This window comes from Rhinolophus ferrumequinum, assembly GCF_004115265.2.
Source record: "Rhinolophus ferrumequinum isolate MPI-CBG mRhiFer1 chromosome 15 unlocalized genomic scaffold, mRhiFer1_v1.p scaffold_54_arrow_ctg1_1, whole genome shotgun sequence".
Taxonomy (NCBI): Eukaryota; Metazoa; Chordata; class Mammalia; order Chiroptera; family Rhinolophidae; genus Rhinolophus; species Rhinolophus ferrumequinum.
Window position 1 is genome coordinate 16,888,189 of NW_022680357.1, and position 13,435 is coordinate 16,901,623.

At 48.1% G+C, this 13,435-nt stretch overlaps 2 protein-coding genes across 4 annotated transcripts in view; one reads left to right on the forward strand and one right to left on the reverse strand.

Annotated features, from left to right (window-relative positions):
* Window positions 1-11,249, forward strand: part of METTL9 (methyltransferase like 9) — a 41,270-nt gene extending 30,021 nt beyond the window's left edge. For 2 of the 3 annotated variants that reach the window (XM_033101507.1, XM_033101505.1), the window contains exon 5: window positions 10,564-11,249. In XM_033101507.1, the coding sequence (XP_032957398.1) occupies window positions 10,564-10,769 (206 nt within the window). In that variant the 3' untranslated portion in view covers window positions 10,770-11,249. The remainder of the gene's footprint in view (window positions 1-10,563) is intronic. The other variant, XM_033101506.1, reaches the window with a different exon arrangement.
* Window positions 479-9,844, reverse strand: IGSF6 (immunoglobulin superfamily member 6). The gene is made up of 6 exons (XM_033101508.1): window positions 8,558-9,844; window positions 5,650-6,012; window positions 3,637-3,743; window positions 2,583-2,630; window positions 2,139-2,219; window positions 479-950 (listed from the first exon to the last, which is right to left on the reverse strand). Exons 1-6 carry the CDS (start codon window positions 8,625-8,627, stop codon window positions 894-896), a joined length of 726 nt encoding a protein of 241 aa, XP_032957399.1. The 5' UTR covers window positions 8,628-9,844; the 3' UTR covers window positions 479-893.
* Window positions 11,250-13,435: the final 2,186 nt, after the last annotated feature.

Genomic DNA, 13,435 nt, shown 5'->3' on the forward strand with positions numbered 1-13,435 from the left:
TTCTTTAAATAGACTTTTTACACCAAAGTAGCTTTCACAGAACATCCCATAACATGTTGTTTTAGTGAGATGGCACCGAATTCCATAACCATCCTTGCTGGACCAGCCCTTAGGTGGTACTTCCCTCCTTAGTTGATAAAAACCAGGGCTGCAGAGGCAGTGTCAAGTGCAGTGTCGCTGTCTTTCCTGGGCTGTTCTGCACGACACTGCCGCCTAGAGGCGGCCAGGGCTTGTTGTCCTGCGTGCACTTCCTGCTTTGGAGCGGCTGCATTTCAGCGGGCGTGTTGTTCTTGCTCTGTTGTGCTTTCTCGTCTGTTCTCGCTTTGTGTCTGTAGCCCCGTGAGTTACCTGGCCTGCCCTGGCAGGAAGTGTGCTCATGCCCACCAGGGGGGATGGGTTTTGCTCCAAGGTACTTAGCAGAAGGGTTTTCTCTAGCTCAGATTCCTGCACTCCCCTCCCTCCCTCCTTCCGTCCCTCCCTCCCTCCCACCTTAGTCTAATTAATTAGCCCACCACTTCCACAGCCCGTGAAGACACTTCTTCCACTCAAGACTGAGGTGTGTGGTATGACTTCAACTCTTGTGGGTAGCACTCAGCACGTAACGTGCGTGTTGAGTGAAACATAGGACGCACGTTATGACAATGGAAGCTTTTGAGGATGTTAGCCTGCTTACAAGTCTTTTAGCCAGTGAAGAAGGAATTGTTCAGTTGTGTTTTGCTGGGTTTTGGCATGTCGGTAATTCTCGTTGGCTGTTTCCTTGTATTCAGGCACCCATCCTGTAACTGGTTCTTTTCCGTCACCTTTGGTTGTTTTTCAAGCCCTGATGGGTGTGTGTCCATTCACACTGTCTAACTTCTGGATTTTCAGTGACTTAATTAACAATGAAAACACTGTTACGGTCTTTCACAGTTGTAACGTCCTCTTCTGTTTTCGTAAGTGGTGTCCTTCTCCTGCAATAGTAAATAACAAGGCACACTTAGGGTTCTACAGCCAATGACATCACGCTGTGGGCAGCATACAAACTACAATGCCATCCTGCATTCTGGGTCCCAAGTACCTCCCAACGACCTTAAAGGTCAAGCTGCCACTTTACCCAAGTTTAGAGTGAGATGTGGACACTGAAAATCAGTTTTCTTGTTCTGAAGCCATCGTCAAAGCCCAGCCTTAGAACATGTCCCAGTTCTTCCCTCCAGGCCTGTCATCGGCCACTCCCTTTTGCCCCTTTGCTGAAAAAGGTGCCCCGGCCCCACTAAGAAAAGAGTGTAGACAGGCATGCGTTCCTTGCGGCCTCAGGTGGGCAGAGCACGTCTGTCTGTGTGTGTTTGTCTGTACTTGGAAGGATGAAGTGACTGCTTCGGTGACAGCCCTTCTAGAGTAAAATCCTTTTTAAAAGTTGGCTTTGAAAAAAACACACCTCTTATCAGAAACCTGTTACAGTTGCCTTCTTGACTGCTGTTCAGGAGCAAAATAGCCTCAGCCCCTGAGTTCCTTATTTTGTATACATTTTAATTCCAGTCTGAGCAGTCTGAGCATGCGTCCTGGAAACTTGAATCTACTGTACCTGCCCTAAAACAGTGTCTTGTTTGAAAAAACTGTTCGTGCAGGCCTTTAAAGAGACACTGTCTTGTCGGTAATATAGATCAGATGTATTCTTGCTACCGCTCCAACCCCAAAGACTATAGAGACACCCAACTTCTGTTTTCATTAGCTGCATCTTTTCTGATGTGAATTTATTTCTGCATTAGCAGCATGTAATGTTCACTATCTCATTTGATCCACACGTGTTTGCCACGTCTACTCAGTGTCTCCTGCTGCGTGCAGGACGCTGTGGAAAGGAGCTTTTCATCCCCCAAAGCGTCCTTCTGTGTACTGGAAGCATTGCTTGTATCCAGGGTGCTTCTGAAAGAGTCCATGTCACTAAGATGCCAGCCTGGTCGCTTTACGAGTAACATTGTATCAGATGTCCTTTGTCATGTACTTATCAAAACAGGTTCTATATCAAAACGCATGTGTGTGAAAGCCCTCCCTGTGGCTCTTCTAAAGGAAACCGTGATTATGGATGGCCTGTTGGCAGCTTCGTTTTTTTAGTCAAACGTGCTTTGTATCTGCATGACATGTTCTTGATATTTTACACTTACAGATTGTTGGCTTGTTCCCACATGTCTCTTACTATATAGTTCTTGAGCAATTTCCTGAAAAAGACGCCGAGCGCTTTTCTTCTATAAACACAAATGAGAAAAAAAAGGTCTCGTTTAGGACTAGAAGCGATGATTGTTGGGCATCATCACAGCCTTTGCTTTCTTTCCTGCCACCTCCCAGAAACTCCCCAGTCCCCCAGCACATGGACACCTACCAGGAACTGGTATTTTGAGTCTATTATGTAGCACTTAACGGCTGAGAGCTTGCCAAGTTTACGTCACAGTTTACCACCTAAATTATCATTGACTTTCTCAACCATAGGAAACAGTAGCTATGGCTGAAAGTTACCATGATGCTCTCCGTGCGTCTTAAAACTGTTTCAGATTTGGAATAGTTACAACCAGCCACAATGTAAAATATACTTTACAAGCATTGGTCTGTACCTTTTGTGAATCGTCTGTTTCTTTTTTTCTTGGAGTCTTCGATTTTGACTGTCAAGAAGAAAAGGAAAGTCAAGTTAACTTGCTATTTAAATGATGTACGACAAGAGTTAATAATTTTCATGGCACTTCTGAGATACTTTTACAATATTAATAACGGATGCTGACTGTTGTATTTACAGCAATTCTAAGTGAACACACGCAGACCCCCGAGTGTAGCAACGAGCCAGGAGATGGTCTTTCTCAAACACTGTAGGCCTTTTAAAAATATTTTCGGGCAGCTTTTCATCTCTTGGTTAACCCCTTTTTGCTCATTCTTAAACCTTTCATAAATAAATTACTACCCTCCCCCAGGAGAAAGATAGCAGATAACATGGTTATAAAGAAGGGTCCCTTATTCCCATGTTACTGGGTTTTAAAGAGAAAACACTAATTTGTGTACTCTGGTTAATAATTTCAGTGATAAAAATGGACACTTGCTTCTACAGACCTCTCCTGCAGGTGGCATTTACTGCAGGTGGCGTTTCCTGCAGGTGCTCAGAAAGATGTGAACTGGGTGAGCTTTTTCTGAGGCTCACGTGTGCAGAGATGGCAGTTATTTCCGTATGACTATATTCAAGGCTATAGGGATGTGATGCCCTGTGTCATGCGGGGTCCCTGCTCCCGCTCCCCGCACAAGAATGCAGGACAGGGTGAGGCCAAAAAGGAACACCCACGGAGCCACAGATAGGGGAGTCAGACCACTATATTCTCGCTGGCGGCTGGATTGGAGACACAGGAAGCAGAAGCCACAGAATCCGCCACACTCCGCTGTCCTAACTGCAATCTGTGCTTGCCAGCCACCATCTTCTTCCCAGCCCCCATTTGCTGCTAGCGTAGCCACAGCAGTTATATTCGTGGCCAGTGGCTCACTGGTTACAGCTGATGGCCAACTAGCCACAGCCGATGGCCATTTACTACCTAAGCCAGCACCTTTCCATGTGAGGCCGAGAGCCTGGAACCTGCATTTCTGGCTCTGTCCCCACAGGGACGTCCAGTGCAAGGAAGTGGGGCTTACCTTGGAGAGAACCACGAAGACCACAAGTACACCAACAATGTAGATGGAGAGCAGGGACAAGACAGCCACCAGGAGCCTCTGCAGTTTCGTGCTGAGACCTTTGGATTCTTGGTTAATTACAAAAACAGAAAGTGCCACAGTCACTACTGAAACCTATTACTGCAAACGTGTGTGTAAAATACAACTGGAGCTACATGTTAGTGGCGAAACGTGAACTTACTCTGTTTGGCTATTTATATAAAAATGTATTCAGGGTCCCTTGATTCAAAAGACACCCAAGTATATGATATAGTTAATGCCAGTTTATCGGTTCTTTAGATGTATTACACCAAAAATGTCAAGTGTTACCTAAAGTTAGGTAAACAGTTTATTCAAGGGCATTTAACATTTCTCTTGGTAGAAGTGACGCACATCTGTCACCAGGAGTCCGTTTATGGAGTGACGCGGTTTGCCCTTGTGTTAGTGCTGGCCTTTGTGGCCTCGGGCTGCTCGGCACGGAGCTGGCTGGGGCGCTGTGTCGCCGGATCTGGCTCCCACCTCACGTTTCCAAGGCCGGCGTTGCAGGCCCTTTCTCAGGAGCGGCTGGAACTGGAATGACCGAGTGCATTCTCATAGTCTGAATGTTCCCTCCTTGCAGGAAGTGTCCTGGGACCCGTAGCCACAGATTCACATGCTATGTCTTCAAGCCCTTGATCACTTGTACAAAATACAATTCGCTTGTAATTTTTATCTAGATCACGTGTGCTTTTCAACCGAGTATCACACATGCTTATCAAGTGAACGCAGTTTCTGCAACGTAGGTGTTTGTTGTGAAACTAAGGCATTAACCGTATCTATAAAACTTTTACGAATGTTTCAAGTGCTTAATTAGGAGTTCTATAGAAAAGGCAGAAAATCGCTGTGTCCACATTACGATACTTTCATGTCTAGCTCCTAAGGAGGGAGTGTCTCTTCACAGGAGCTTGCAATTTTGAGACCTGTATCTCTTTCAAACTATTTTTCTTTCAGCTGACGTTTATATAGGAGGCTAATTCGGTGAGCTGCACAGCTGCTGTGTACTCTACTGTCTGTAGCCAACGTGTATCGAGCACCGCACTAAGCCAGGGAGCAGTAAAAGTGCGATATGTGTGGTAACTCATTTCTAATGTATCCTTGCAGGTGAGAATAACTGTGGCTCAGTGGCCGTGGACAATCCAAAGCCCATTAGCACGCGCCTAGCGATTCAAAGCAGGAATTCTACTATAGGACGCGCAGGTCCTGAAGTCCTAGTGTAAAACTGTAGGGCCGGTCGGTTTTGAGCTCACGTTCTAATGAGCACAGCGCTCATCATACCAGAGTCCGTTTTAAGGGAAGAGATAAAAAAAACAGTCAAGGAGTTACTGCCCCTCTCTTCCTTCCCCCAGAATCATGTGAAGCCTTTTTTCTGAAATTCCTGAACTTACAAGACTTAGCTAGGTCCAGAGTCCTCATTTAAATGAGGAACTTATCATGGGTTTTAACAAATCTCAAGAAGCCAGAGTCATACTGACCCCTTTCTGTTCTGTCTACACAGCGTGGCAGGGGCAGTGGCTTCTCCCCAAATCAGTATTTATTCTCTAGGACGCATGTTTCCTGGGTCCAATGTGGTGATCATTTATCTGCTCCAGGGCTCTGTGCCAGGTGGTGCCACACCAGGCCAGGTTCTGAGGGAGCCGGCAGTCACCATACACGCTTCCCTTTGGCCTCAGCACTTGCACCGGTCACCATAACAGGCACCGGTGGTCGCCCTCACTGGTAACGCCTGGACGTGGCCAGAGAGCCGAGCACCGACGTCGCCCTGCCTGCATGGACCCTGGGAGAGGGGGTCACCGTAATGCTTGAGCCACCCTGCGTGTTGACTTGTCTCAGGTCACGCCCTTCACTGGCTAGGCTGTTAAGTCAGCTGCGTTCCCTCGTAACCTGCGTGTAAGTCATGTGACGCGTGTGCAGGGCTGCGCAAACGCGGCGTGCTGGAGCCCCGCCATCGCGACCCACCTCTGACCACCAGCACCGTCCCTGCTCCGGTTTGCTTCGCCCTCGGGTCCTGGGAACTGGGCAAGGCTATTCCACAGATGTAGATGGCGCTGTCGTTGGCAGTCAGCCTGCTCACCGTGAGGGACGTCTGGTTTCGTGCCAGGTCCTCCGTCACTGTGAATTTGTTTGCCTTGCTCGAGCACTGGCCATTCACACAGAGGGTCTCCGGCTTCTGAGCACCGAGGCGAAACCACAGCTTGGTGGGGGGCTCGGGCCGGCAGCCCGCTGTGGAGAAGAAGCATGGCACGGTCACGGTGCCCTCGGCGAAGTCCGCTTCCAGGACGGCCGGTTGAGAGACAGACACGGTACAGTCACCGGCAGCACCTGTGGGAGGAGAGACAGCACGGTGGGCGGGTTTCTCACCTCCCTTTGTCCGGCTCCCGCCTTCCTGACAGTGGTGGGCTCGGGAAGCCCAGTGTTCTCACCGCCCGCACGGACAGGACGACGGGTAAGACCGCAGTGGCCTCCCTTTTCCCGGGTCCCCGTGTTGCCTGACCTCAGCCTGCGGGCTCTTTGGGGACAGCCCCAGACAGGTGTTTTGGGCATCAGCCTCGCGAGCAGAGGCTTGGGGTCCCCGTGTTCACTCCCCATCTGTGCCCTGGCCTCACACGACTGCCGTGGTCAGTGTGGGAAGGGGGCCAGGGCCCCTCCGGCCAGTGCCATCTGACCCAGCCCCCGGCAGTGGCATCCACGTTTCTGGCCTTGTGGGGTCGGGACTGCTGGGACGTGGTGGCCACTGACGTTCCCTGTGAGCCCGTTGTCCCCATGGGAGACACAGGCAGGATGTGCACCGGGGACAGTGGGCTTGGTTACAGGGCAGAGGTGTGGCGGGCTGGCCACGCCCCGGCCTGGCGCTTTGTCACTGGTTTGTAGTCCCTTGTAGCTTTTATCTGCTTTGATGAATACCACTCTGATAAAGGGCACAGACTTCGGTTGGGATCCTAGCTCTGCACACTCTGGTTCGTGGGGCGTCTCGGTTTCCTCATTAGCAGAATGGGGGCGGGGTGGTCTGCGCCTCTGGGGTGAGTGTGGTGCTTAAGTAAGACCAGCGACGCAAAAGGGTAATTTAGTTGCCTAACTGGTAGGAAGTATTTAAGGAAAGGTAGTTATGTCTGCTGCCACCGCCACTTCTGTTCCTGCTGTCCTACATACATTTTAGAAATCATTTTGGACCTCGCAGCAAGACGTTAGCAGGGCTGGGACTGGACACCCCGGCCAGTGCCCCCCACGCCATGTTGCGTCCAAGTATGCAGGCTGAGCCCCACCTTGACCTTCTAACCCCAGGGGTGAGAAGCTGGAAGCCTGGCAAGTGTTTACAGATGGAAGTCCTGCTCGAAACCCTTTTGGGCGGCCCTATGGAGAATAGTGTTGGTTGAGACAAACTGGACTTTTTTGCCAGTGTTTAGTCTGACTTCTGCGTGGTTGTGTTTCCAGATGGTCTCATTTGTCTGAGTCTGTCCTTTTGCACTCCGTGGAATCAGAAAGTAATCCACGTGGCCTGGTGCTTCAGTTTCAGACAGGCTTTCTTCATGTTACATTTTTCTTGTAAGTCTTGTGAGGCACGTCTGTTCTCACCACGTCTTCACTTCAGCATTTGTACGATTTGAGCGGAGCTGGGAGCTTCCTGATGATGTGGAGAAGACCAGCTGAGGGAACTGGATTCACTCACGAGTCTCATGATCACCCCCCACGTCTCCTTCCCAGGCTGTCAGCACAGAGAACCCCTTCACAGCGTGTCATGACCGCTGTAGCTCCCACATTTGAATTGGCATTGGGCCTGTCACAATGTCCCAAAGCTACCCAGCAGTGTCTTAATTTCAAGTCCTCCATCCCTTGGGGTTCTTACACTGGGAGCTGATGTGTTAACACTTTCCTTGGAGAACGGATGCCGCCGGGGAAAGTCATATTCGCGACGTGGCAGTTTTATGTCCCCGCTGCATTCCACTTTGCGAAGTTGTCCATCTGAGCGGGAGCAAACCAGTTGTAGCGGTTCCCTATGAGAGCACAGACTTGTGGGGAGACTTCCCTTTCTCCCCTCTACCGGTGAAGCAACATCTCAGCAAAAAAGAGAAGTTTGGGTAACATGTCACACCACAGCCTGCCTGTTCCTGTGAAAAATTTCTTTTTAAGAACTCTCATTTTCTGTAGGATTTTTTAAAAACATAGTACTTTCTGTAAGGTTGAAAGTTTATCTCCTTGGTGGAGGGAATAAAAAAAAGATCACTATTTTTAGAAAGCAAACTCAAAAATAAGTGGAAAACTTAAATTTGACACTTAACAAAGCCTCTTACGGGCCATTTCAAACGTTAGCTGGCCGGCACATTCTCTTCTCTCCCACCTGCTGCTTCCCCCCCATGTCATGTTAGGGCAGACCCCAGACATTTTCTCTGCACAGCTTCCCCGATAGATCTTTAAAAGATGAGGATTCTTTTTTAAAATAACACTAGTTACTAGTTAAAAGTTTATAAAAGTAATATATACTTATTAGAAAGAAAAAAAAGAATATTCCAGAATGTAGAAGCAAGAAGAAATCATCCATAGTCCTTTTGCCCAAAATAAACCACTGTTAACATTTTGATATGTTTCTTTACCGAGGAGAAAAAATTGTCAGAGCTTTTTGTCCCCTTCGCTGTCCTACGACCCAAATTTTGTGGGCAAATCTGAGATTGTTAGATTTATTAGAACTATGGTGAGGTTATTAGAACTGGGATGTAGGAAACACCTCATGGGTGAAAAAAAGGAGGGCAGAATTTAAAAAATAGATATAGGATAGTTATGCTCTGTGGAATTTGTATTTAAAATATAAATGCATCAGGCAAAAAATAGCGATTGATTTAAATAAAATGGAGGAGAAACAAAAGAACCTTACCGACATAAAAGAGAAGCGGGAGGATGCTTTCTAGACCGAGAATGATCCTGCCTGCACCCACGGCGTCCATCTCTGTGTGCGTGCACGCTCTGGGGGAGTGTGTATCTGAAGAGAGTTGGCTGGGTTTTGGGTGTTTTTTTCTTTCTCTTTTTAGAAAGGAAGAACTGAAGAGAGGAACTCTTATTAAGGAACCATAATTGGGAACTTTTTGAAATTGTGTAAATATTTTTTGTAACCCAGTTTCACCATGTGAAGTTGAGATTTTAGCCTCGAGTACATTTCTACATGTTCATGTGGTAAATTTTTTCTTGCGTTTTACAGATGCTCACAGACGTTAGAGGACTTGAGTGAGATTTCAGTGCGTGTGTAGCATGGATGCCCAGGAAGGAGTGCCGTTCGAAGGGATCAGTCTTGCTCTAAAGTCCCAGTGCCGTTCCCGTCGCTGGTCCTGGGCTCCCGTGTGCTTAGTGCAGGGCAGGCGACGTGGGAAATCGGGGAGCCGTGGGGGGGCATCTTCATGGAGAGGCAGGAGACAGATTAGTGAACAGGAAACATTGCGGAGCCATGAAGTAACAAGCTGTGTGCCACTAACTCGTACCCAGTTTTGTGGGACCCCGTTTCAAATGCCATGAAGCAGATGGGTGGCACCTCTGTCAACCCCGACTTCCGCCAGCCCCCGCTTTCCCCACTCGCAGAGGCTCTTCTTTGTAAGCAGCAGAAACCGACTGCTGACTTAAGGAAAAGGGAATTTATTGAAAGGCTTGGGGAGTGGCGGCTCAGCGAGTCACGGGGAGGACTGGAGAATTGCGGTTTGGGGGCTGCAGCCAAGAGAAACGCCCTGGATCTCGCTGTCAAACTGATGTGAAGCCCACGCTGCTGCCACCAAGCGCCAGACGCCTTGGCATGGCCTCACTGCGTGCGTTAGTACAGCTCGTGCTGCCCAGCCCCTCCGTCCCGCCCCTACTTCTCTGGGTCCCTCACTCCCAGGTCGTGGGCGCCGGGTCTGAGTTCAGGTCGTGTGCTGGTGCCTTAGCTGCAGGGAATGCAGAAATGCTGCTTCCCCAGGCTTTGCCACCAAGACCCCAGGAGAGGGGCCACGTGCTGGGCCACCGAAAAGAGTAAAGCATCTTTCCACTCCAGTGTTTGTACTCTTGACACCTGTCGATGGAATAGTCTCTACTTTACAGAAGTTATTCCCAATCTGAATTTAGTAATACTTTTAATTATATGTATTTATTTTACATCACCATAGTACCTACATTTATATGAACTCCAACTTTATGTACCGTGTCTCGGTGTGTGTAAGGGTGTCAGAGCTTGTGTGTGTATGTGAACTTGAAGACCTTATCCCCCCGCCTCCCGCCCCTGCATCCCACGCTCAGAGGTGTGGAAATGACGATTCGAAGAAATGCTGGGTTGACTCATCCATGGTAGTGTTCTGCCTCTCTCTGGTCTGAGGCTTAACTTTTATGAAATTGTTCTGAAAAGTTCGGGAGTGGAACACCTTTCCTTAAAAAACACACATTATCTGTTTTTAGAAATTAAAATCCTTTTAACCTGGTTTTATTTTCAGCCTTTAGAGAGGTTTATTAATCTCTAGTTAACGCATTGCATAAGTTTACTACATCAGTGGTATTTTCTTGCATTTATCTAAAGCTTTTCAAGTATCATGTGTTACTCCCTGCTTCAATAGTCCATTATTTAATGAGCAGTTCTCCAGACCCCTTCACCATTGCACTGCGGTGCATCTAAGGGCGGGTGATGTCCGAAACTATCAGGGCAGGGGATGGTTTGGGTCCAGCTAATCCTGAGACTGCCCTTCAGCTGTGAAAGCCTGGGCCCCTCCTTTAGCCCTTCTGACTCTGGCCCTTCCCTCTGTCCACCTGTCTGGGGAGCTGGGCGATGAGTCGTCAAAGCTGCTGGGTTTGGCACACTGTTCCTCCCCCTTCCCTCTTTAAAAAACTTGTTTGTTCAAGAATTTAACTGAATGTTTGTATTTGTTTTAGTAGGTGGCAAGTGGGAGAAACCATCAGAAATTTTGGAAATAAAGGGACAGAATTGGGAAGAACAAGTGAATAGTTTGCCTGACGTGTTCAGAAAAGCTGGTTTTGCTATCGAGGCTCTCACCAGACTGCCGTACCTGTGTGAGGGGGACATGTATAATGATTACTATGTGCTGGACGACGCTGTCTTCGTGCTCAAGCCCGTGTGAGCCCGCGGAGGCCGGCGTCCCAGAGCCACCCACGGTGGGCCCTGCGGAGAGGCTCTGCATTCTCGATTACGTGGGGACTGCCGTTCCAAATACCATGTAGGAATTTAAAAAGCCAAAATACTAATGATTTCTTTGTAGTGTGTAAAAGGAATGTTTTTAAAAAACAAACACCCAACTCTTTGAGAATTTTTATCAACTCTTAGTCAGTAATGCAGGTCTCACTCCAATTATGGAAGATATTTTTTATACTTAATTGCAGTGGGGACTCATTCCCAGTCAAAGCAATAGTCATACTTCACGAGGAACCCATAAATATGGATTGTTTTTAATAAAACGAAGGCTGGCAATAAAGGTGTCCATTCAGTCGCAAATATTGGTTTTAAGGTAATAGCCATTGATCCTCTTTCATGTTTAGAAATTCTTTCTGTCATTATTCAAGGAAATGTTTTTAATCATGCTAATAAACTTTTTTGGAGATGACTCTGGCATCATGTTTGAGTTAATGTAAGTCTCCCCAGCAGCTTTCATTGCGTTGGCTTCAAGGATGCCCAGAGAGCAATATGTGAAAGATGGAGTCCACTTGAATATGTGGTACAGGAAGGCTTCTGACTGCAGAAGGCTCTATCAGCAAAAGTCCCGGAGCGCACCGTGGCCGGTCACAGCCCGCGGGGGCACACGGACTCGGATCCAATCGTCTTCCAAGAAGAGCGCCAGAGGGCGGGGCAGGCTGCCGGTGAGAAAGTGCCTCCTGCAATTGAGGGAGTTGGGTGGGGCGGGGTCTCTGCATCAGCAGGGCGGAGCAGCGGAGCTCACCTGACCAATCAGATTCAGATTAGGCCGTAAGCGTAGGGGCGGGCTCAACACGGGAAAGATGGCGCCCCTTGCCGCCTGAAGGGGAGAGGCTCTCTCACGGGAAAATGGTGACTGTCCTCCAGCCCTTGCTCTGAAGCCACACTCCCCAGTCTGCCCTGCCACCCGCCACGCTTCCGCTGTCCCCCGAGTCACCGTCCCTCCGCTGGAGCCCCAGGTGAGTGCATGTGAGGGAATGAGTCTGTGGGGGTGGGGGGGCGGGGCGGTTAAGAGAACACCTGGGTTTCCTCCCGCTTTCCTCCCACCCAGTTGGTCGGAATTCCACTGATTTTTCACAGCTAAATGTTGTAGGGGTTCCTCTTCTCGGCATCAGTACTCTGGGGCGGGGGTCCCTCACTCCTCTGGGGGGAACCTCTGCAGCTGAGATATCGCTCTTGGTTCCCAGCCGCCACATGCAGGTGTGGGCCTGTTTGGCATCTGCCCCTCCTACCAGGCTGTCAGGCTGCTTCTTCATATCTGTAGTTATAAAACTTCAGTTCAGCTAGACTTCAGATGGTTTCCAGGTTTATGGTTCTGTAATGTAGTTGTATTTTAATGTGTTCACAGAAGAAAGCAGGCACAGTGTTGACTCCACCATCTTGGATCTCCTCATGCTTTTTTTCCAGGAACTCAGGGAAATAAATGAAGTGCAAGTACTTAGCACCCTAGATTGTAAAAATAGAAGGAGGAAATGAGTAAACTTAGTGGAGTTCTTGTACAGTTGAGTTTTGTTTCTTTATAAACTGTCATAATCACGGGTTGTTTTGAAATTGGGAATTAATTTGACGGTGTGTTAAAAACAAACCCAAAACTCATAATTTGTCCTCCTCCAAAAAAAGCAGAGAAAGCACATACATGTATGCATTTCAAGATAAAAACAGTTTCTCAAAATCTGAGGTTCTCTGAAGACCAGCTTATCAAAAGTGACGTATGGTGAAAATTTAAAACCAGCAAATCTCATATTTCCGATCTGGTTTTGAAGTCTTGCTGGTGTGTCACCATTCCACTAGGTGGCAGTGTTGCTTACTGATTGTCAGTGGCTTTTTTTCCTCCTAAATGAAATGTTCCCCCTCACCCCGCCCCAAAGTACAATAAAGCTGCTTTCTTGTCTGCACCATTCCTTGTGTAATTGCTTCATATCAAGTTAAGGTTGTGCTAAAGAAATTAAGAAGAGCTCTATTTGTGTGCAAAGCAAGCTAATCATTTGACCTTAGGTCCAGAGAAAGGACCTGCAAGCTGCACCTGTGACCCTCGCCCCTTGCACCTGCAGGTGTAAGCCCCTTCGCGTTTCGCCCACTGATTTCAGAGACGGGAAGGAGAGAAGAGACAATACCCCTAGTCATGTCTCCCTTGTGCAGAGAAGTTAAAAGCAACAGTGTATTTTGTACCCTTCTACATGTCATATCAGTTTTTACATAGTTGGCCTTTAACAGAAAAGAAGCTGGGCTGAGAAACAAAACTTCGTTGTTTCAAGCCATCTCTCTTGAGTAAAGCTTTGTTTTCACTTCGTTCTGAGTATGGAATTTAAATAGATTCCTAAAGAAGCAAGATGTTTTCACCAATTGCTTCCCACCGCTTGGTTACTGATAGAGTGTTTCAGGATCCTTTTTCTCTAACTGCAGCGCATTGAACGTGGGCTTCCAGTGGCTAAGGGGAGCTACCCCGTCAGTGCAGGTGGCTACGTACCCCCAAATTAACACCCGATTCACTGAGTCGGGAGGGTGTGGTCTGAGTGGTACTGCCTAGGAATCCCCTGAGTTCAAAACTGGTCTCATTATAGACTTGAAACAGGACGCTTACAAACTTAAAAACTAACT